General features: G+C 46.3%; 1 protein-coding gene across 1 annotated transcript in view; it reads right to left on the bottom strand.

Moving 5' to 3' along the window:
• Positions 1-17,694: 17,694 nt before the first annotated feature.
• The window catches only part of LOC119379464 (protein FAM184A), a 628,470-nt gene continuing 621,959 nt past the window's right edge, over positions 17,695-24,205 (bottom strand). Inside the window, exon 10 of the mRNA XM_049411992.1 lies at positions 17,695-17,809. Within this exon, the coding sequence (XP_049267949.1) occupies positions 17,696-17,809 (114 nt within the window). The 3' untranslated portion in view covers position 17,695. The remainder of the gene's footprint in view (positions 17,810-24,205) is intronic.

The raw sequence follows: 24,205 nt of genomic DNA on the forward strand, positions 1-24,205 counted from the left end.
CTTTGCTGCTGTCACGGCTAGTCACTGCCGGGCGCGCGCACGGCCACCGGAAGTTCAAGGGCTCGTCCCGGAAGTGGGTCGTCTGCTGCGCTTCTCAGCCGCAGATTAGCGTTCGTTTTGGCTTGTAGTTCACACCTCATTGCATTTTTGAAGACGTAATTTTGATCCAGACCACAAATACTATGCTACAGAAACATGCGACGAGAATATGAAGCAGAATTTAGCAGAGAAAAGGAAGGAAAAGGTCCCTTGTTTCTTGGTTTTAGCGCACAAAGCGCAGCTCGAATTGGATTCACGCTGGCGTGCGGACACTACGACCGCTGTAAATATGCACGTCTTACAATAAATTAACAGTCGTAAAATCACTTAGCCGACAGTCAACCTGCGCTCACGAAAAGGCGATAAGCGAGTTCGATATCAACGCGAAAGAAGCTGACCGGCACAGAAGTTTCAGTTATGGGTCTGCTGCATGCTGAGAACAAAAATAACCTGCACTGACTGCGCCGCTTGCTCCCTGTTATAACTAAAAAAAAAACGAATACATTAGAACCCTTCGCAGTACTCTAAGAAAAAATATATTGGTAACCAGGACGCAGTGAAAGTGTTACCCAGGGTAAGTTTTGCTGGATGATTAGTAATTTCTGGGGTGTTACGAGCCGAAATTACGAAATTATAATGAATCACGCTTAGAGAAGGGCTCCAAGTGAGTTCGACCACCTGGGGTTCTCTCACATGCACTGACATTGCACAGTACACAGACCTCTAGCATTTCGCCTCTATCGAATGCGACCGCCGAGGCCGGGATCACACCTGTGCATTTCGGGTCGGCAGCCGAGCACCGTATAGCCACAGAGTCACCACGGCGACAGTTTTGCTCTAGAGGAAATCTTTATGGCTTGATGAACACATTGCTAGTGTTGAGGGACAATAACCCAGTCTCTACATTGGTGCCTATTGTATTGGAAACCGACATTTTCTACTTCGATTCGCCATGTGGTTAAAGCTTTTATCGACAATTTTAGGAAATGCTGTACAGATTACGGCACAACAAGCAGGCATTTTTGGCGAAATGCGAACGACACCGGCCCAAACGATGCAGCAACTACGCTTGCACGGCGGCCATTTGCCAAACTTCCGGGACGAGTGCTCTAACTCCGGTGACCGTGCACCGGAGAGCTCGAAGCACCATCCAGCCAACCTAGTGGAGATCAGTGGGAGCAACTGAGAGCCGCTGTTAGGATAGCCAATCTACCGCTGTGTGTGGTTTTGTGTGAATACGCCGGTGATCAGATTGCGGTTCGAGTAGTTTACAAACTACTCGAACCGCGATGGACGGCAGCGCACGCATTGCGTAACGACGAGTAAGTAGATGTCCAAGACTTACGCGTTGGAGCGAGACGTACGGCCGAGGCCGAACGTTTGTTTGCCTCTAGGGTTCCATAAAGCATGTACGGCACGCGTTTTTAACGCATGTCAAGTTTTAATTCTCATAGTAGCATTCTGGTCTTGGCGAAACGACTCGTTCGGCTTATTTACCTATGTACCGCCGTACGTTCATATTGCCGTTCATCGAGACTAACAGACGGCTTGCTCATAAGATGCCGCCTGTGCGTTCGATGCATAATGTTTATACTTGCGAGTTTAAACTATCATTACTGACTCGCCTTAATCCACACGCGAAGTGGGGGTCGGTACGATCGAGGCTCCAGTACGTTTACCGCTTCACGCTTGCTTGAAAAATGAAAAACTCGATGTGAGTTTGATATCAGCACTTTCGACGTCGTCAAGCCGCGATAGTTATTGAATTTAACTATTCTGAATGGCCCCCTTCCGCACCTTGCGCAAAATACTCCAATCGCGATTAAGAAACGTGATTGAAAATTCACCCTGTGACATCCGTGTAAAACATTCAGGGCCAGCATAAATCATGCTGTGTAAAAAAGTCCATGGGAGACGTACGTAACTCAATGTCGCGTTTGTCTTTTTTTATCATCGTCCCATTTTGAGCACTGCTTTCCTCACTTTCAGTAATGTACCATCCAGCCCAATTCAATGCGCTACTGTACTCTGTAATCATTCCGTTTCTCAGACACTATTTTTGCACTCAATCACAACGTACGTTATCAAGTCTAATATGTCAAGTTAATTGAAACTGTCATGGTAGAGCTACATGGTAAAAATATCACAGCAGCAGGTTCCAGAATTTAGCAAAACTGCCAGGATGAACTGTTACGATTACATAAATATATGGTTACTGTGCAAAAATGGCAAACAAGTGTAGACATGTGAACAGCGAAAATGAAAATTAAGTAAGATGATTATATATATAAGAAAGAATTTGTACTAAAGTTAACAGAAATACTGATTTAAACAAAAAGTATGTAAAATATTCAAAAGTGTTTCAACAAGCGAAAATACAAGAGAAAGTAACAAACAAAAATCAACCTGACATAACACTCATTGCATTGTCAATATAAATTATACAAAACCAAAAGGTATACAGCAAAATGACATATAAATATTGTTACAGGAAAAGAGAGGCATGGGAAGGACTATACACAGCTGTATTTCCAAGTGCGTTTGCATGCAGTACTGCGCAAGACAAACAGCTTGCTCCAGTATTTCTCGTTCTCATCGTCTTTGTAATCGTGAACGAAGTGTCTTCTAATAACTGCTGCTATTATGTAGCAATACTGAGAGTTATTTAGAATATTTAAATGAGTTGGTTAATTTTTGGACTTAATTTATTGATTCATGTAGAGAAAGTGTGAACATTCTGTGGTGATTCTATTTTGAGAGGTGATGAATGCCGTATTGCTATGCTAGAAAAGAGGATTGCGAATTTGCTGTAATTCCTCCCAACGGCAGGCATAAGATGATTATTGTGCTAGGAAAAACCAGGTACTGTTTTTATAAGTAGTGTTCAGGATCAGTACTATCACAGAGAGTCAAAGCTTGTGAAGCAATGGGAGCATTAACAACATAAACAGCAATGTAATGAAGAGAACCATGACATGCAGTTCCGGCGCACAGTTGCCACCCGGCCCCTTCAAATAAACAATTTTTGGACGCCCTGTACCAGTACGTTCAATGCAAACGCTATCTGGGATGAGCCTATATGCAATTATGCACGAAACACGCAAGTCCTAAAAGCTATTTTACTGCATCCTCTTTGCCAAACTGGCTGAAATTCAGGACTTTTAACACTAAGGGCTAAGAAAACAGCATAGAGATGTATTGAAGGTTAGAGAACTGGAAAACATTTCGTAAATGTTTTGTTTTTCAGCCTAAATACAGAAAATTAAAGAAATATAAGGGGGGGGGGGGCTTATCTCAAGTCACGTACAGTGTGTAGTAGTAATTTCTGGCGTTTCACGTAACGAGACCACGATATGAACATGAGGCACCTGGGATTCTTTGACGTCCACTGCTGGCATCGCATGCATACACGGGCCTCTTGCATTTAGCGTCCGTGAAAATGCGAGCACTGCGGGTAGGATCGAACACGCGTCTGTCGGGTAAGCATATCAGAGCACCGTGCCTAGGTGGCTACGCGTAGTGAAGTGTGGTTCTTATCCCATTCGAAATTATCTTCCTGAAAACATGGTGAAAGGAGGCTGATCTGTCTGTAGAATTTGTGGGCGCGAAAGGTGCGACACTTCTTTCGTTCAGTTCGCGCGATGGTGAAGACCTTCCGTGCCAGTGCATGATGGGAAAATAGCGGGAGAAGAAGAGGGGGCAGGGGAGGGTTGTTATGCGCCCGATTGACGATAATCTTGATGATTTTTAGTGATGTCCTTAAGAAGGAACCTGCGAAAACACAAAGACAGCAAAAGGGCAACAGTCAGACCTGACAAGCGCTGGACTTACAACTAAATGTTTATATTTGGCTTCACAAATTTTACGTTCAATCTTATTTCTTCTAGGAGTGCTGTTTCTTGGGCGAGTTGGAAATTCATACTTGGAAGGGTGGCGCTAGTAGACACGGACTAGAGGAAGACACACGGACACACAGACGGCGCTTCCGTCTGTGTGTCCGTGTGTCTTCCTCTAGTCCGTGTCTACTAGCGCTACCCTTCCAAGTACTTATTTCTTCCTTTGACAATGACACTCACTGATTTGAAATCAGGGGCGCAGCCCCAGCGTTTGCAGTGTAGACTGCAGAGGATAATTTCGGTAGTGTACCGAATTCCCTTGTCATCCGTCCGTGTCTACATCGGTCACATGGGCCGAAGGAGATGCTTGAATGACAGATTGCGTGAACACCGAAATCTACTCCCCACAGGCACTGGTGGAAACTAATTACCTCTGCACTGCAAAAGCTTGCGCCCCTGATTTCAAATCAGTGAATGTGATTGGCAAAGGAAGCAATATAAGATTGAACGTGACATTTGTGAAGCCTTCGAAATAATAAAAAAGCATGCCAAAATTTTGTGTGAGTGATCGCGCAGTTTTACTTCCAGATAAACAATTCGCGTCTCTAGATAGCGGGTGCACGTGGCGTTGATATTTTGCTGTTGCGTGGAAATGGGCTGTTTTTTACCACTTTGACACGTTTCTTGGCTTTGTACTCTTAGTTGTGCAACTGTGATACGGCTCAGATAGCTTAGAAGAGTATGACGTTGGGCATGTTGGTATTGCATAACTGATCACGTGGCGCAAAATTTGACACACGACAAGAGAAGGGACGAAGACGAGCGCTCGTCTTCGTCGCTTCTTGCGCGTCAAATTTTGCACTACATGACAGGGGCGTAGCGAAAGGCGGGGGGGGTTCAACCCCCGCCCCCCGAAATTTTTCAATTTTGCTTGCGTATATATACACGCACAGATACAAACGCAGGCACGAACATACATAAAGTATGGTTGAACCCCCCCACCCCGGAAAAAATTTCTGGCTACGCCGCTGCTACATGATCAGCGAGGTAGCCTATTTACGCATGCGCTGCTGGTTCATGTGTGTGGGGGCTTTCTTCAATACACATTTAGTTGTAAGCCCAGCGCTTGTGTTGCTCTCCTTCGCTGTCTTCGTGTTTTTTTTTTTTTGGCTTCCTGTTCCGAATTATGAACCAACTCGCCCAGCAAGCTACGTTAGTGATGTCCTGTTTCAAACCCGCTTGTGACAAATCGTCACCTAGATCTAGATAGTTGAATTTAGTTCGAGATAGAAAAGAAAGGAAAGGCAGGATATAAATCCGTTCCGTTTGATATCCTGGCGTGGAGCATCGCACGAAATGCATGAGAAAGCGGAAGGAACACAAGACACATTATACACCCACACTTTAGTGTTTTGTCCGCATTGTCCTGTTCTATGCGTTACTTCACACGAACGTTTTGGTGATCGCCATCTCGTCCAACTGTTGACATTGCGGAACCAGCCACGCTTTGGGGATCATTTCTGTTCTTTAACAATATGTTGGCATTTAGTCTATTGTCACATTCCCTTTCTTTCTTCATGAAAGGCTTAATGTTCTAGTTTCCTAACTGATTTTTTTCTAAATATATACCCTAAACAACTCTTGCTTGCAACCCCGCCCGTCTCCATATAACCCCGCCCTTCCTCTTCGAACTGCCGCTGCTCCTCGACTCCCTTTCACAGTCATATTTATCGTTATTCAAATACCGACTCTCCGCACATTTTATCACTCTTCAAAGCCCGCCTCATATAACACATTTTGTTTGAGAGGGATGTAGATCGTCAGCGAGAATATGTCGGCAGTGCTCGCCATAAACCACCGTTGGCGCTGTCGGATTCGCTTAAATACAGTGAGCTCGAAAGTTACTTGACATTCCCGTTTATCTTGAATACGAAACTATACTTTCCACATTATTGGGAGCACTTGACAACTTTTTGTGGTCCAGTGATTTAACTTGAAGCGGCAGGCGAATCAATTGAGGTGTGTTTCGTACACCTAGTGGGCAGAATTAAGAAAAAAACCGAGCCGTCACTGGTGGCATAAGGTGCCAAACAAAGTTAGATTTACTGAAAAAAATATTTATACGTACTTAAATGGGGCGCCGATCGCGCCGAGAAAACACATCGGCGGTGGCGGCGGCGGCGCGCCGACGTCTCGGCGCACACCTCTAACTACTAAAGCAGGCCTATATGTACATTATTATGGAGTAATACCTTTTAATATAAAGAAACGAACAATATTTCAATACTGACAAAAATATCGTCAACCGCGTACAGTAATCAACGGTCACGTGGCCGTCTTCATCGGATCATTCATGTTTTCGCCGCCAGAGGCGCCACAAGTCATTTTCCGCGAACTTCAATTAAGAAATAAAAATATAAATGCATCTCTCACGAAAAAAACGGGGTTGGTTTGAGTGAGTGCGACGGACAATCTTTACATCAGTGGAGTCAACTCATTTCATATAATGGGCAGTTGTCGGTCCCTTTAAGGTTACACTAGAGCGTGGCTGCTGGATATCCTGGGTGTAAAGATGGTTGTGTCATCGGCATAATTATGCACTTGGTTCTAGCAGGAATAGTACATAGGTCACTAATAAGCATAAAAAATAAAGGAAGGCCTGAAAGTAAGCCCTGTGAGACTCCCACATGATTGGCTTGTAGGGGTAGCTGTTAAGCTGGGTCATTTGAGACTGGTTATTTCATTTCTAATCAAGTTTTGTGGAGGACCAGGAACCTGGAGAATGAAAAATACACGAAGACATTAAGGACATGCAGCTTGCAATGAAGCGAAAGGTAATAGGTGTAATTCTGAGAAATAGGAAGATAGCAGACTGGATCAGAGACCAAACATGGGTAGCCTTTACCCTAGTAGATATTAAGAGAAAAAAATTAACCTGAGCTGGTTACTTCATGAGAAGGACAGATAATTGATGGTCAGCTAGAGCATCGAAACGGATACTGAGATGAGAAGAGCGACCGAGGGTGGCAGAGGGTTAGGTGCAGCGAACATATGAATCGTTGCTCTATGTGGGCAGGACTTCTTAAAAGCATTCAGCAAGCACATATTGGCGATGCTACGTTTGACGAGCTTAGAGTGGGACGAGCTAAAAGGTAGCAGTGCTTTGTTTGCACGAGGCTCGTACTGCTAACATACATGGTCAGCTGCAAACAAAGCACTGTGCCTGCTCTGTTGTCGCGTGAAGCCACGATAAATGGGTGAGAATAATGATTGAGGCCAAGACAGCCATCGAATCAGGCAATAAGTGTGTTAGCGGGGCTTCAATTTCACTCTCACCAAAAGAGTTGTTTTACTTGAATACAACTGCACACTGATGATTTGTGACAGCACGTGCTCTATATATACTCTGTGCTCATTTCGTAATAAACATTGCTGGAAGTGGCGCTCCGTGTGTGTGTGTACTATCCCATTTGTCTGTTGTCGTCGACGCACCTTACATTTCCAACATTGCAAGCTTCAGTGCCAAAATAGCTGACGCCGTTTTGCACTCACTTTCACTATCATTCACAATGGAACTTCTTGAGAACTAGTGAGACAGGAAATTGCTTCCTTATGCCTCAGGTCAACTTCAACCTAACCATGCACACAAAAGATCAATGATAGTTTCAACCTAGAGGTTTCACAACCTACAGCCTAGGGATTCCCTTCAAGTTTGCTTGTTGCTGTGGGATCAACCCTTGTAATGCCTATGGCCCACTGTAATGCCTGTGAAGGTTCTGTGTGCACTTTGGTAAATAAATAAATTGCGAACAGCAACAGCTAGCTCAGCATACACAGACGCTGAAAACAGACTTAGCCATAGGGGTCCAGGAGGGCCAGGACTGAGGGCCCAACCTCTGGGATAAAGCATCAGCTAGAATCAGCAGAGCTGGGATAAAGGATCATTTAGTGTGACGTACACTTTCAACACTGCAAATCACAAAACAACTGGCTACAGCTTTTTCTCTCTCCTTTTAGTTCACCCACCTCATTGGATACTATCTTTTACCTCCATGACAATTCATCTATAGCGGAGACTTCGCGTCATGCAGAGGATGCCCTCCGAGTTGCTCATACCTATGTATGTGGTCTTCATGAGAAAGCTCCAAAACATGCCATAATAATTAGCTCCAATACATTACCTATGTTTTTGGTGACCTCGTGTGGCTGTGAACACCAATATGTAAATGTGGCTTGTGTCAAAAGCTACTTGCGGACGATGCCAGACTGCTGTTGATCCCTGATCGTCTAAGTTAACTACAAATTTGCACTCCTTACTTCAAGTGGCCAGTGCCCATCAAAGACTGAGGTGATGCATGTTGCCTGTCTGAAGCCCTTCACATGAAGGCATCAAGAGTGACTAACCAGGAGGGCTTCGTGTGGGAAAGTAGAAATAATAAAGCGTGTTGATCACAATAGAAAACAAAAAAGTGCTGAGACAGGAGGAAGGCGACGGCGTTGTTTCCATGATTGGTAATCTTTGTGTTTTAGTACTTGCTTACTTATTCTAAACACCTGAACCTCTCAGAAACATGTAACAATATACATAACGCTGTATAATCAGAAATTCATAATGCTTACTTTATTTGTGTGTATTGAATTTTCTACTCCCTTCTGCGATGCCCTCGAGCCGTGGAGGTAATACGAATAAAACATTTGGCATAAATATACTCTTGCAGATATTTACTGTGACTAAAGTCACCCTTAACAGCATTTAGTCTTCTTTGTTTTGTACCATCTGTTTGTGATATAATTTTTATTTTATTGATCATTCTTGTCACCTTACAAGTATGCCAAAACTAAGGTTACTGTATTTGCAAGGGACTCAGTCTTTATCACAAAAACGAAGCCTGTGTGTGGCCCTATATATATATATATATATATATATATATATATATATATATATATATATATATATATATATATGTGTGTGTGTGTGTGTGTGTGTGTGTGTGTGTGTGTGTGTGTGTGTGTGTGTGTGTGTGTGTGTGTGTGTAGTCTATTTGGTGCTACAGTGCCTGGACACAAACTCACTGATTTTTTTTGTCTCCCATGGTGCAACAGAAACTTTAGTTAACATTGTCAGCCGCTAGGTTGGTGGCTGATAATCTCTGCTCTTGCCTCAGTATATAAAGCTTTAGCATCACGAACAAGACTGCTTTTCATGCACTCTTCAGCTGTCATATAGTCCTCATCATGGTCCATCAGTGCGCTCTCACTTTATATTCGACAAAATTTCGTATCTGATGCTGTATCGTCACACCGTGTTTAGTTGGAAGCCACTGTGTTCACAGCAGAGTACCATCTCTTCAGTGATGCAGCTGTGTGAAAAGAGCCACCCACATGTTATCCTCTGTGTCTCGTATGTTGTGAAAACTAGCTTTTTTCCCCCTGGCTCAGATAACAACTACCTCATTTCTCTCTGATTTTGCTTATGTTACCACGGTCACATGCAAGTTATACAATCGCAGTATTACGTAGAATGATCGCTTCACAAAGTTAGCAAAACTACGGGAGATGTCACGAACGGTCACAGCAATGCCAAGTTGCAAGGCAGATTATTTTAAAACATGAAATACACACTGATTGAATAACATTGTACGTTTTCGGACCGGTCTCACTGCAGGTAAAAAGCTGACTTGGTGCTCCAATGAGCACTTAATCATTAAAAATATCAGGTGCAATCGTTATGTATCGAACGCGAAGCCGTCGGTAGCCTCGAAACTGCTCAAAACATGAACGGCAACGTAGGGCCGTACCTGCAACACGTAAATAAGCCGAAGGGGCTGAAACTTACATGCTTTAAACATGCGCGGCGTACATGCTGCGGAGGTTCCGGGAAAAAGCGGGCTTTGATATTAGCGAAGCTGTGGAACCCTATGCGGCATATACATAGAGGCAAACAAACTTTCGGCCTCGGCGTACGTCTCGCTCCAACGCGCAAGTCTTGGAGTCTACTACTCGTCGTTTTGCGATGCAGCTGCCGTCTATCTATGCAGTCAGCCCGACACTACTTACGGCTTCAGTAGTTTGGAAACAACCCAAACGCAATCGGATTACCGGCGTATTCACAAAACACCACACAACAGCGGCTCTCAGTTGCGCGTCAACCACCAACGTCGGCATACCCGCTGCTGCTGCTGCTGCCGCCGCTTCGGCTGCTGGCAAAGCGGAAATGGCGTTCGCGGCACTGGCAGCCAATAAACGCCAGAGCAGACGACATGGGCGTCTCCCTCGGTCTCCCCTCTCTCTCCTGCTTTGCGTAGCATACGGTTGTCAAATACGCCCCCCGGACCCACTGCGAGGAGACGCCCATCAACGCACGCCGCCACACCCCAGAAGAGACTCCTGGCTGTTTCTGTGCGCCGGCCTAACTTCTCCGCGGCGGCGCTGCCAGCGCCATCGCGCTAAACTCGAGTTACAGCCAGCGCATCCCGGACCTTGGCCGATCATCTCTGTTTACGCGCCAAGCACGTGCGTTGCAAACACAGCGGCCGCGCCCAAGTTACGGCAGTCGCCTTTACAGGGGGTGATAGCACCCCCACACCTTGGAAGAGCGAGTTCCTTCTCGCACGTTCGTCTCGAGGCGGCGGCAGCAGCCTCACTCCACATGGCATTGTCTCTCGAGTTTTAAATGTTTCCGCCAGTGCTTGATGTGAAGCATGCTGCCGGTCGGCGGGCTGCCTTCTCTGGATGGGGTGAGGTGGCACACTTTGGAGAAGCGGCCGTTGTTAGCGTCTTGTGTTGCTGCGCAGGCTTGGTTGGTGCTGTGCTTTGACGCGCTGCTTCCTTGCAGGTTGTTGCTATGCTCGCATGCTTGTGTGGAAACGCCTTGTTTTGTGGGTAAGTAAACTGTCCCATTTTTTTTGCCTTTCAGAGTGCAGGTGCCAGTGGTGAATTCCCGCTTACAGTGTTGGCTCTCATAGATAATGAGGTAGGCAGCTATACCTTTTGGTACTTTATGTTCGCTCTTGGTGCATCCGTGCTCATCACTATCATTAATAATAATAATATCTGGGGTTTAACGTCCCAAAACCACGATATGATTATGAGAGACGCCGTAGTGGAGGGCTCCGGAAATTTCGACCACCTGGGGTTCTTTAACGTGCACCTAAACCTAAGTACACGGGCCTCAAACATTTTCGCCTCCATCGAAAATGCAGCCGCCGCGGCCGGGATTCGATCCCGCGACCTTCGGGTCAGCAGTCGAGCACCATAACCACTAGACCACCGTGGCGGGGCTGCTCATCACTATCAGTTCCTCTACTTTCATCATATGGGCTGAATATGTTTTTTACACTGCTGCTGCTCCTGCTCCTGCTGCTTGCACTGTGCTTGAACTTATCCTTTTTTTTGTGCACATACTGTACTAGCTCGCATAACGATTACACCTTTTCTTTTGAATAACTGACACTATTTTAGAGGTGTGAGCGTTACAGCGGGTGAAGTTCTGGGACAGATAGTTCGGAAGTCGGGCAAGGCACAGGTTCACTACGCCTTGCAATAAAGGGGCCCCTCAACACTTTTCCAAGTAATCATCAAATTACTTCATTAAAGGAGCCTACTGCCTCACAAATCGACTGCTGCAAGAATTTGTACAATCTGTCAAGTACGAGCAAACTTACAGGGATTTGTCGCACGCTTTAAGTGCTTTCTCTCTCCTTTGGTGCGAGCGCGCTGAAAGCTACGCAGGGGGTGATGACAAGGGGACAAAAGCTACGTTGATTCGTCAGCGCGCGTCATGACCATGAGCGCTTCCTTTCCTTCTTTTTTTGTTCGAACGTGGGGCTTACTTTGAAAGTGATCGCCAGCGAGCGCGGGGCACATGGCAGCCTCCCGCAGCGTCAGTGTACTTTGTGCTTATGGCGCGGTCATTTGGGTTTATGTCATCATTTGTCGAGGGAAGAGGGAGCAAATTCTAGCTGACTAAAATGAATTGTGAATTCCAGGTCATGTGCTGCGTTATGTTTGCCTCACATGCTCTCAGCAGTCTCGCTTTCGATCGGCATTGCTTTCTGACCATGCTCGAAAAGTGTTGTGGGCCTCTTTATTTGCTTCATGAAAAGCACGGTGTGTACTTCACTATAAACAGATAAAAAAAAAGAAACCACACATTTGAGCATGTCTCATTCCTCTGTATTTGCCATCATCCGCGCTTTATAAAAAAGATTTACCTGAAAATGTAAGGTGCCTGAAGGAGTAGCTTATTCAGCATGAGTGATGAGGAAGGAGATCAAAATAGTGGACGAACAAGGAACCTCAGAGGTGCCACTCTTTCCTGCTGCCGAGTGTCAATATGTTGGTGCTGTATATTGGCTCAAAGTTTCACTTTACAATAACGCTCTTTGGCTGAACAGTCAGAACAGGAATCAGTCCAAGTGATGCTCAAATAAAGGAGCCAGCAGACAGGAAATAAACTTCTGCTTTATTTATGGTGTCTAGAGAGAGAACATCTCGTGCGCTCGCTCCCAATCATGCAAATTCTTGACATGGCTGAGAGTTTGGAAAGTTACACGGAAGGCAGAATAGGTGACCATCTGTGCAAAGGCAGCGGGCGTGCGTTGAATACCACTAGTCGCACTGAACTGTTACAGTAGTTTCGGTTGCATAAATGAATAAACTGTTTCTGATTGGCTGTTTGTGTTGTGCTGCGAACTGTGTAGCTTTGGAGCACCAAAGCAGTATAGTGTAGAAGCCTCTGGCAGCAACTACAAACTACATAATGTATTTACTCTTTGATAAGACATGGGCAAAGTTTGGGGACAGAAGATGGAGATAATGATGTTTTGACGCTAATGTAAAGCGATGTGTATTAGCTGGAGGGTTATGAGACTCGGTGGTGATTGCAAGGTGTAATAAACAACCAGAAGAAGTATGAATAAAGCATGGTTGATCCCTCTGTCATAGGAATCGGTATAACACGGAACTGAAACGTGTCTTCACAGACGTATATGAGCGTGTGTTGTGCTTTCTTTCGCCCCATGGCGAATGAATGAGTGTTATAGCTACAAATTGTAATGTCGCGCGAAGAACCGAAAGCAGCCCGAAACTTGCAACACGCTGCTCAAGCAGAAAGGAAGCACGGAACGAACATACACAGGATGAGCGCGAACTGTCACAGCTGTAACTTATTTCTGTGTGAACAGCGCGCTCATTTTGCGAAAGCGGCCGCTGTAGTGAGCGAAGTAACCTTCATGCCCTCAACGCAAACTTGAGGTGAGAGCATGAGACGTACAAACCACCGCCATCACGAGATAAGGGCGCGCACAAGCAACCACGCCCTGTAGAGGCAGGATCGACGCCGCGCTCATCGGAACGCGTGGGGCGACGACCTTTAAAGCGCGCTCTTCGAGCCCTTCGCGCCATCTCGCTAGTGATAACAACAAGCGCTGACGCATCACCGATCTCTGAGTACTGCCACAGGCAAATGGTGTATATAAATAGCTCGCCGTTAGCACGAAGAATGTGCCGTCTGTGGCCGAATGGTTTTTGCGCTGCTCGCTGCGGAGCGAGGGGTCGAAAGCGAGGGGTCGAAAGAGGGGTCGACTCCCTGTGACGGAACTTTTTTTTTCTAGTTTTTTGTTGCCATCTGTTAGACTTTATTATTTTACAACGTCATATCAGCCACAGCAATACGTCAGTGGAGCCGTGGTAGACCCCGGCATAAAACACTTTCGTGTTAAAAAAAAATGTGTGCCGTAACAAAAATTTAATTTCCTTGTCAGTTCCCAAGAAAGCTGCAACTTGTGCTAATTTAACTTCCCGAAGAAAACTAGCAATCTGGAAATTTTAGTTAATACCACTTTCTAGCATATTTCACAATTGCTTTACGTCACCTGCAGAGGTGGCACAAAAGTAACTCAAAGGTAGCCATGATGATCAATGACGTTTGTTTTTAATTGATATGCTGAAAAAAATGGATTTTTGATCTTGCTCGAGCCATTATAGTACTATCAGACTTCTTTATTGCTACTTGATGTTTTACCTTACGGCTGTCATTTTTGTCCCTTTGTTAGTTGGAGTCCTCTTCTCTTGAAGCTTATTGTTTACCTCCATGTTCTTGCCCCATATTTTAGCAGTCATTAGAATGAGTAATTGCACTAGTGCCATTCTTAAGGTTGTGCTAATGCCACCAATGGCAATCCTGCATGTTCCTTGAGCTGCACATATATTCTTCGGTGAGCTCCTCTATTTATCTGTTTCAAATCAAAATTGTGAGACCTCTTGGAACAATAATTTTCAGCACAAGGCACATGCTACAAGGCAGTTACGCAGGTAAATTTCAACTCAAATAGCAACGCTTTCAGAATGAGTGCAACAATATTAACTCACAAAAAAAGAAAACGATCATACAGGCATTTTTGCAATGCAGGTCCATCTGAGAAGCGGCATATTCGCGAAGGAGGAGCAATGGGCTTGGCTGCTGTCGCGGCCCAAGGACTCCTTATTTTGCAAGGAGGCGACAAAGCTCCTGTGGAGCATCCTTGAGCTTCAGAAGAAGAGTCCCACAGTAGCGCCTTGTCGGCGCTTGGTGCGCCAGGAAGAGAAACGGGCCTCCGAAGAGGGCCCTGACACCAAGGAAGTTGGAGGCTGTGCCTAGTGAGTATTTTTGCTTAAAAATGTACTGACAGTTTCGTCTGGCATTTATTTCTGCAATCCGTCGCTGGGGGCCTATTAGTCATAACACGGCGGATTGTTTGCTGCAACGCTGGACCGATAATTAATTACAGTCTGTTTATTACCGACCAGCCTCAGTTTGCGTTTGGCAGAGCGAGAACAACAAGTCGCCGCGCGCAACTAATGCCATCTAGCGTGCGAGATGGTACACAGAACTGTGACGCACTTCTGTGATTCCTGTATCATCTGCTCACATTCTTTTGCTGTCGCATGTGCTGCGCGATGTCGTTGCCGTCGTTTTTATCATCATCGTATTGTGGCAACGACTTTCTTGAGGTTTCCACACTTTCTACACGTTCGCCGCAGGCACGAACTCGCGAGCAGTCGCCGAATAGTAGCCTGCTAGCACAAGCGTGGCCAAAGGGCAATGGCGACCATGACGTCATTATTCTAGCTGCGCTACCTCAGAGTTCGGCCGCTGTGGTGATGTCTCGGAAGCTGGGAGTCACCTTCAGGTCACTTTGGATGATTTAAATGATGTAAGGTGTGGCATATAGCACTGTATCACACACGCGCATTTCAATATTCATATAAATTATCTTCCAAGCTATATTCGCTGTTCAGATTTGGTAGATGATATACGCATGTTCACGGAAATCAATCCCGCAGGATATCTCAGCTGTGAAATTTTGTGCCAGTACCCCATTAAGGCATTTTGCTTTACGTAGTGGCAATAAATTTCTACTTGGAGCTGAACAAATAATCAAAATATTTAAGAAGTGCTTCATATATTTGCTCACTACTCTGCAGATGGCTTTGCAGCAAGTGTGACCCGGCAGATGTGCATGCGGCTGGCCGGATCATTAAAAAGATGAATCATCTCATTGCCAAACTGCTTAATGATTTAAATATATAATGAAGATGCAAAAACATTTGTCTCATTGTTTTTCTCCAAGCGCCTACATACAACACTATATTTGATTGTTCCACCCACTTACAGTATACTGCACCTCTGAAGCACCATTAAAGCACACTTTCCTGCATGTTCGTGTATGAATAGTGCATGCATGACATACACTATTCATAAACCGACATTGCCTTATTAGTACTATGCTCAAGTGCACGTCAGTTATGACCCTTACTACATGTCCATAGAACCGAAAGGATTTGTAGGACCCATACCACCTATATGACCCGTAAACCTGTATCACCCGCATGACCCACGGGCCTATATCACCCATATTACCCATAAACATATATCACCCGTATGACCCATAAACCTATATCACCCGTATCCAATAACATCGTGCGTACGGGTCCTAGCGAGTACGTGTACCCAGCACCTCCACCACTTATGAGGAACCGCTTTATTTGAGTCTACCTGGAGCTGTTCTACAATGATGATATGTACAGATGAGGAAGTTGAACAAATGATGATGATATGTCGAGATGACAAAGAAAAGTCACTGATTTACTGCGTTCAGACTACATAAGAATTTTCGGTAGGGACTGCAAAGGGCTCAGCCATAATTCTTCATCGTCATCAGTCACAGCATCAACAAAGTACACCTAATGCCTTATATATGTGTAGCAGCTACCTCGCTTTTCCGCAGAATGACGAATAACGGCATAGTGGGCGCTGCCCTATATACGTCACAAAAATTATGATGATTTATGGCATAGTGGCTACCTTGCAAGGGTACTTGTAGTAGTTACCCGGAGAGAAATTACAACATGCTCTAGAAAGGCCACTCTTCAGCTTTCGCTGTGACTGTGGCACATGTTCCGCTCAGGCCTGGTGTTTTATACTCACCCAATTCGGCACGCCCGCATATCTCAGAGGACAGCTTTTGAGCTAGTTGGTTTGTTACGTTCATTTAAGCCATAGCTCCGATAAGACAGGGACCACAGAAAGAGGACGGGACTTGCGCTACTCACAACTGAATCTTTATTTCGGAACACACCTAGTACTTATAAAGCAATGAAAAAACAGCAATCATCACCACAAAACCGTATCGCAAGCGCAAGCCTGCATCATCCAGGTACGCGATTTCTTTAGCGCTAAGAGCAACCGAGGGCGCACTGACACGATTGGTATTTTCTGTAGCAATCAACTAGGCCTCGACATGCTCCCGCGTGTCCTTATCAAAGTTCCTGTACAGAACTACACACTCACTGAACACAGGTCGGCAGCCGCAGTCATGACAATGCACTGATACATGCCCGTCGTGATGACAGTTGAGCTTCTGTTTGTGTTCTCTGAGCCTATCATTCAGGCACCTGCTCGTCTGTTTGATATATACCTTGCCGGGCAGATGCCTGAATGATAGGCTCAGAGAACACAGACAGAAGCTCAACTGTCACCACGACGGGCATGTATCAGTGCATTGTAATGACTGGGGCTGCCGACCTGTGTTCAACGAGTGTGTAGTTCTGTACAAGAACTTTGATAAGAATACGCAGGAGATTGTCGAGGCCTGGTTGATTGCTAGAGAAAATACCAATTGTGTCAGTGCGCCCCCGATTGCTCTTAGTGCTAAGGAAATAGCGTATCTGGATGATGCTGGCTTGCGCTTGTGATACAAATTTGCGGTGATGGTTGCCGTTTTTTCATGGCTGTATAAGTACAACATGTTTTCCGAATTAAAGATTCAGTTGTGAGTAGCGAACATCGCGTCCTCTTTTTGTGGACCCTGTCTTATCAGCGCTATGGCTTAAATGAACAGCATATCTCAATATACCCCTCCCCTGTATATTCCTTTTCCCACCCCCAACTAGTCCCACGTTTCCGCATTTGCCCATCCCGCCTCTTTTGCTTGGGGGAAAGGGTACAAAGCATGTAATACAGATGCTAAGGAAGACAGTTGCTGCCTGGAAGAAGACCATCTGTCCTAGCAGTGGTTCCAGCGACGCCACGGCTTCAAGGATTTTTCGATCTACATTTTGGTGGCACTCTGTTCATTTTATGGGTCCATATGTATCGGAAAAAATGTTTAAGAATTCAGGAACTTGCCTCTAGCCCAAACTACTTGATATCTGCAACGCTACAGCCAACTTCAAGTGTAGACTTCGTGATCCGCATTAAACAACGCCGGCGTCGGGGGATTTGGGTAAAAGACATTACAATGGCGCAATGTACGTGCGTGTGGCTCAAGAGGGGCGTCTTACTTGATCTTGCGCTCCCACGCCGCATTCATTTTGCGGAACGTTCGTTCAAGCACCTTTCTGGAATCAGTCAGCTTGGCTTCTTTCTCTTGAAGAGCCTCAGTGAGCTCCCACTGAAACAAAAAAATAGTGAAAAAAAGTTGAGTCACTTCAAAAAAGTCTATTGGAAATAGAAGTATTCCTAATTTTTCTATATATACAGCAGGATGTGAAGTATACGTTAGAAACCAAATTGCTTCTAACGGAGCTGATAAATTCACGCAGAGCCTCACCAAACTCTTTAATGAGATTTGGCGCTCAGGCGAAAAACCGAACGAAAGGAAGTAGGCGAGAGCGGTTTTAATTAATAAACTGGGAAAGCCACTAAAGTTAGCGAGTCCAAGATATTACACATGCGATATACATATGCCGATAACGTGACCGTCTGGACATAGTCGGGAAGTCCTATGATCACTCCAACGAGCAGCAGACGTTGCCCACTCTAGTGGAAAAAAATAGTCTGAGAGAATTCAGGACCTCCCAGGCCCCCTGCGTCCTTGCGCGACTCCACAACGATCATGCCATATCAATCCATAACGCCGCCTGGCGGCGAACCGTTGTCTTGCCGAGTCCGTTGAGCTTAATGGAGTCTCGCAGTCCTCCCAGGCTTGGCGTAATACCGGCGCACAGGGACGAGGAGAGTAATGTGCGTCTGAGTGCACTGCACAGAAGGTACGAATATGGGTGGGATGGCTGGGTAGTGGAAGAGGAGAGAGAAGGTGTGCATGGTCCGCGTTTGCAGACGACGCAGGCGATGCTCTTTGGTAATGAGGGAAGAGTTGCCTTTCAGAGCGAGGATTTGCGCAGCAAAAGCACACGCGCGCTTATTCGAGAAATTCCCCATGAGATATTGTGCAAGGTAATGTCAAGCGCACTGAGCTGGAATGCCCATCAGCAAAGTCAGAACTCGCTATCGGCGACCAGCTGCATTAAAAAGTGAGATGCATTTTTAAAGTCACTGTCAACAATGCAATAGTCCCAGTGGTCTCTATTTTAAGAGTGCTTGGTATACTGCTACGAGAAAACCTTTGAATGAAGAAATGAATAAAAGACTACAGGTCACAATTCGTCAGGTGATGGGCCTATGCTACGGGTCATCGGCAGAAAAATTCGGTGACAAGGAGCAGGATGCCCGTATGCTGGCTAAACCCTATTCTTGCTTGAGCCAGCGTCGCGCAAGCCGTGCTCCTTCTTAGACTTAGGAAGAGCAACCTAAACAAGCTCAACAGCATAAGGACAGCCTACAAGTGTACTCTTGGGCTCCGGAGCTGGGCCAGTAATGACCGTTTATGGCGAGAAGCGCAATTGGTCTCACCACTGAAAGGACCCGATGAAAAACACGCAGCCTACGTTGAGCTTACGCTGCCGAACACGACTGAGCTCCAAGGCAGTAGCGTAGCGAGCACCTTCAGCCCGAGGCTTGTCCGTATGGCGACTGTGCGCGCGGCCCAGCACCGTGTAAAAGCGAAACATCAGGTTTAACAATAGACTAATATCAGTCATAATTGTGACAAAACAATATAAAACACCTGCAAGCACAAACCCTTTGTACTAGTTGGCGACTCCAAAGTACACATTATGGACCTTAGGACCTAACTTTCTCGTCGACTCTCAGTCCGCTGTCACGGTATAGAGAAAGCCGTTGCTATAGTCGAAACATATATGCGTGTATCAATAAAAAAAGCTTTACAACAGACGAACATCATTAATAACTGTGCCAGAGCAATATAAAATACCTACAAGCACATACCCTTTATACTAGTCGGCGACTTCAACGTAGACATTATAGACCTTAGGAGCTAGCTCTGTCGTCGACTCTTTATGCCACTTTATGTCGCTTTATGTCACTCAGTTTACATTATATGTGGCAACACTCGGGTAACGTACGGTCACTCACCCATACGACACCCAGAGCTTTGCCCACTCGTCGTAATTCACTTACTGTAAAATGCCGAGCAAGCGCCCCCTACGCTGAAGGGTAATCCGACCAGATCTGAAGGGGGGCGCTTGCTCGGTCCCGGGCCGAAATTCAAGATGGCGGCGGGAGAGCCGCAAAAATAAATGTGTCCATCTATGTGTCTAATGAAATGCTTTATTTATTTGCGTTTTTATTCCCCCTCGTCACTTTCAAACCATTGAAGCAGCGACCGGTTTGACCATTATGCGACCGGCCACATGACAACGGAATTTCATAAACAACATTAGATACGCATTCAATGTACTCGTTCTTATGGTTCTTTTTGTACTCGTAGGCATTATATGTACTTGTTCTTGAAGTACACGTTCTTGAAAAAAAAGTGGGCGCAGGGGGAGAGGGAGGGGGGGGGGGCGCTTGCTCGGTCACTTGCGCCTATTTCAGATCTCCCGAAAAAGGGAGAGGAGCGCTTGCTCGGTTGGGGGCGCTTGCTCGGCATTTTACGGTAGTGGAGGTGCGTGCTTTTTTTGTGTCAAGGGCCGGAGTTCAAACATATTTTACCTATGTTCGTGCGTGCGTTTCTCTGTGCGCGTATATGGTATATAAACTTGCAAAATTTAAAATTCTCGGGGAGGTCGCCTCTCCTTTCGCCGAAGGGTGCCATCAACTTCCGAGAGCAGACAAGCTTTGATCTGGGAGGAGGCGAGTTGGCAGACGCCGTCGTGGGGGTACTCGCGTTGCTAGTGTCGTTGTGTGAACCAGCACTTATTTTTGCTAGCCATAGCGCGTTATCAAATAACTTCAGCGTCTCCTTCTTAGTCATTCATGTTTACATCTTTGGCTATCGTTGCCAAACGCTCCCAATCCATTCCTGCAACCCCCGAGATCAGTGACTGGGCCAAAAGATGGAAAAAATCCTGGCTGAGGCTCGCCACCTATTATGTCACAGATCTCGGGAGCGCTTCAGAGGGATAGAATTGAGAGGCGTGGGTATGCAAGGAGCGGAAAATTCCTCGATGGTATGCGCCTCTGCCAAGCCCAAGTACGCAGTTTGTTGGAGAAGGGCTCGTGACACGTGGGCCGAGCCATGGTGAAAAAATTTGCAGTGCCTTAGCTCGGCTATGCCAGGATATACGTAGCGTTAGCAAAGGTTCAGCTGATTATTTTTAGCTTTCCAGATTGTCTAGGATTATTAGCCTTCTTCTGTTCATTCTTCGTACGCTGAACAGTTAATTGCCAGGCAACTACTTCAGGATCCGATGAGATAAGCTTCTCGGCTCTTCTGCGCCGTTGAGGAGCATTTGCGCTCTCCTCCATGGCGTTACCCACCTGCGAGCGCCAGTCAGAGGCGCTATCAAGCGGCTCCAGCGCAGTGTCAGACGGCGACTGCACAGCGAAGGCGAATAGCTGCGCGCGCGCCGGCGCCAGTGTGTCTGCCATGGCTACGACGTCACTCCTCCCGAACGCGCAGACCAGCAGCGGCGAGCCGCGCGCGGCGGTGGCGGAGAGTGCGTGAGATGCCGGCTACGGTGAGCTCGCTGTGTAACATCACTGATACTCGCGCATGGGCAGCATGGTTCATGAGGATCCACGCGAAATCGGCTCCGGCTAGGCAAGTGTAGCTAACGCTACAAAACGCGAGGAGAGTGAACAGGCATTGACTGTGGGGCATCGTTCGAAGAAGGTCGAAGTAGCTAGCGTCTGACAGGTTACGAGAGTGGCAGGTGCCGGGTCCGGAGATGCAGCACCAAGGGTCACACGTCCATTTCTACGTGTTACTCTTGGTCACACGTCCACGTTGTGCACACGTACATTTCGGCAACGACCGGGTGAGGCTACCACGGACACGGTGGAAAAATAAGAGAGGCGTGCGAGCCGCATGGCGGCGCTGTGGAGAGAGCATGACACCAGGCCCCGGAAACTGAGCGCCAGTTTCGGTTTCAAGGAACATGCGCCCTCGTAGTGGTTGCCGGGCGTCCTAAGATTTGGTTGAACGAAGTGAGGTGATGTGGATATTCGCGTTTATTGTTCACGAGTCTTTACAAATAAAGAAATTTGATTCAACTGCACAGAACTCTTCTTTTGTTTATTTGAAGGAAAGAAGATGGCTTTTAAGGGCTCGTTTTTCTTTCTTAGACACAATAATAATGAGAACTGACAGACCATAATGCCAAGGAAAGTATAGGATATGTTACTTGTAATATTTTGGATATAAATGTGAAGAAAGTAAAGTGGACGAAAACATAACTTGCCACCGGCAGGGCGGCAAGGCAATCTTTCGTTTATTTGTCTTTCTATTTCTTATTTTGTGAATTTTAAATCGGGTGAAGCGCGGAAACTGGTAGACTTACGTTCGTAGCGCTTGCCTTTCCACTCGCTCAGCGATATCACAAGTTGGATCGCGCTGGGTTATCTCGCTCATTGGCGTGCCAAGTATGAATACGGGAAAGATCAGACACCTCATGTGGCGCGCCGCGAACGCAAGCCGCAGAGGCCACGTCGAGCAGGTCAACCATACATTAGACAAAGATGGCTAAATCGGGTCATCACATGTTTTTCGCGACTCTGTGATGTGTTAACCCTGGGATTTCCAGTTCCGGGAAGGTTTTTCAGGTTTCCTAATGACAATGGGTGAAAACAAGTACATGGATCCATTATTTGAGCAGGTATTTATTTTGCATGAGTACATGAGTAAACACAGTTCTCTGCAAACCTGACTGGACTGGCATAAGCGCAGTGTCGCTATAGACTAATTCGTCATCACGACAGTCTACCTGCTCCCGGCAAAATACGTTTAATGAAAGGCTTGAATACGTGTTGGTTCGGCTACGCAATTTGTTCATCTTTTACTCTTGGCATCCAGTTCAAATGATGTCGAGCAATTACATGCTCCTCCCTGTTCATGGAAATGTATGTAGCCAGTTTGAAACTTTGTGGGCCTTTACTCCTAATACTGTCACTGAAAAACATGTAATGATGCTTTGAGAAATGCACTGATGATTTGCGAAATCGTTCAACAGGGAATGTCGCTGGAACCAACGTTTCGACAAGTGGACTTTTCTTCGTCAAGGCAATGGTGCTGCCCCGACGAAGACAAGTCAACTTGCCGAAACATTGCCCACAGTGGCATTCGCTGTGATTGAGTCAAGTACGACGTGGCGTGCTCTGGGTTCTATGTTTGCTCAGTATGTGCATATTTCAATTGTGAATTAAAGCTGCTTTTACAGATTGACACGTTCACACCACGTGCATGTCTTTTTTAGGGGCGTAGCTCCTCTTAGTCTAACCTTGTCCCATGTCAGGCATACCCGGCAGTATCTCCCGAACAGTATAATAGATGGCGCTGTCTCATAGAAGTACATACAAACTGCAGTTCAGGGATGATATTCTAGATGGCGCTGTACACAATCTGTGTCGTCATCACCATTTCTCGTCTCATTTCCTAGATGGCGTTGGTCCAATAGAATTGTTTGCTCATTGTTGATTTGGTTGCTCATTGTTGAGAATTGGGTGCTCATTGTTGATTTTGTGGTTCCTTTTGACTTAGGGTAGTGTATTTAGTACGCCGTGATTATTTGTGACAGTTTTCTAATACGTGGGTATCAGTGAACAGATCTAGCGATGGTCAAAAAGACCGTAAAATGTTCAGGGTGCGGGGTAGGTTGCAAGATGGAAGTTTGTGCGGACGAGAAGGCAGAAGAAGCTGACGCCAAATGCAGACAATGCGAATTCGAGGAGAAAATGGAGAACATGATGGCTGTCCAGAGTGGGCTCATGACGAGAATCTCGGAGCTGGAGAATGCGTTGGCGACAGAGCGAGAAAAGACGAAGGTCATGGGAAAGGCTCCGGTCAGCCGAGGAGGGCCTTTCGAAGGTCGTCAAAGGGAACAAAGAAGACGCAGGTGACGGTGGAAGGATTAGGGCGACGACCCTCCGTGCGGGAGAGGCGAAGGGAACAGCAGGCATGGCAAATGCAGGTGCAGTGGTCACAGGGCCCACCTTCCGAGAAGTAGTTTTGAGGGAGGGAAGGAACAAAGCCGCAGCCGTGACTCACGCTAGTCACCCAGACAGCAGCCAGATGCAGGATACAGAAGGAATGTCTGAACGGGTCATTATTGCCGGTGACTCAAATTTAGCCCGATGCGCAGAGGCAATCAAAGAAAGGGTGAAAGGAGATAAGAGAGTCTCGATATGGACATTCCCAGGACATACGCTGCGGACAGTCATGAGGCAAGCAAGTGAAAAACTCGCAGCTAAAGCTCACAGACGTAACCTCGTGGTAATTGCGGCAGGGCTAAATGACGTGTTGAATGAAGAATCGTCAGGACTAGCGACGACCTTGGTGAGAGGGGTCGATAACATGCGCACCGTGTCCCCCCAGGTGCAAATTGTAGTATGCACAATACCGGAAGTACCAGTGCGCAATATCAACTTGCAAAGAGCGGTTGTCGACGCAAACCAAGAGGTATGGCGAATTAGTCGAGAGAAGGGTCTCGAGGTAGTGGACATAAACAGGGAGGTGCACAGGTGGGGCGGTTTCCAAAGAGACAGAATT

The sequence above is a fragment of the Rhipicephalus sanguineus genome, chromosome 1 (genome assembly GCF_013339695.2).
Source record: "Rhipicephalus sanguineus isolate Rsan-2018 chromosome 1, BIME_Rsan_1.4, whole genome shotgun sequence".
NCBI classification, from domain to species: domain Eukaryota; kingdom Metazoa; phylum Arthropoda; class Arachnida; order Ixodida; family Ixodidae; genus Rhipicephalus; species Rhipicephalus sanguineus.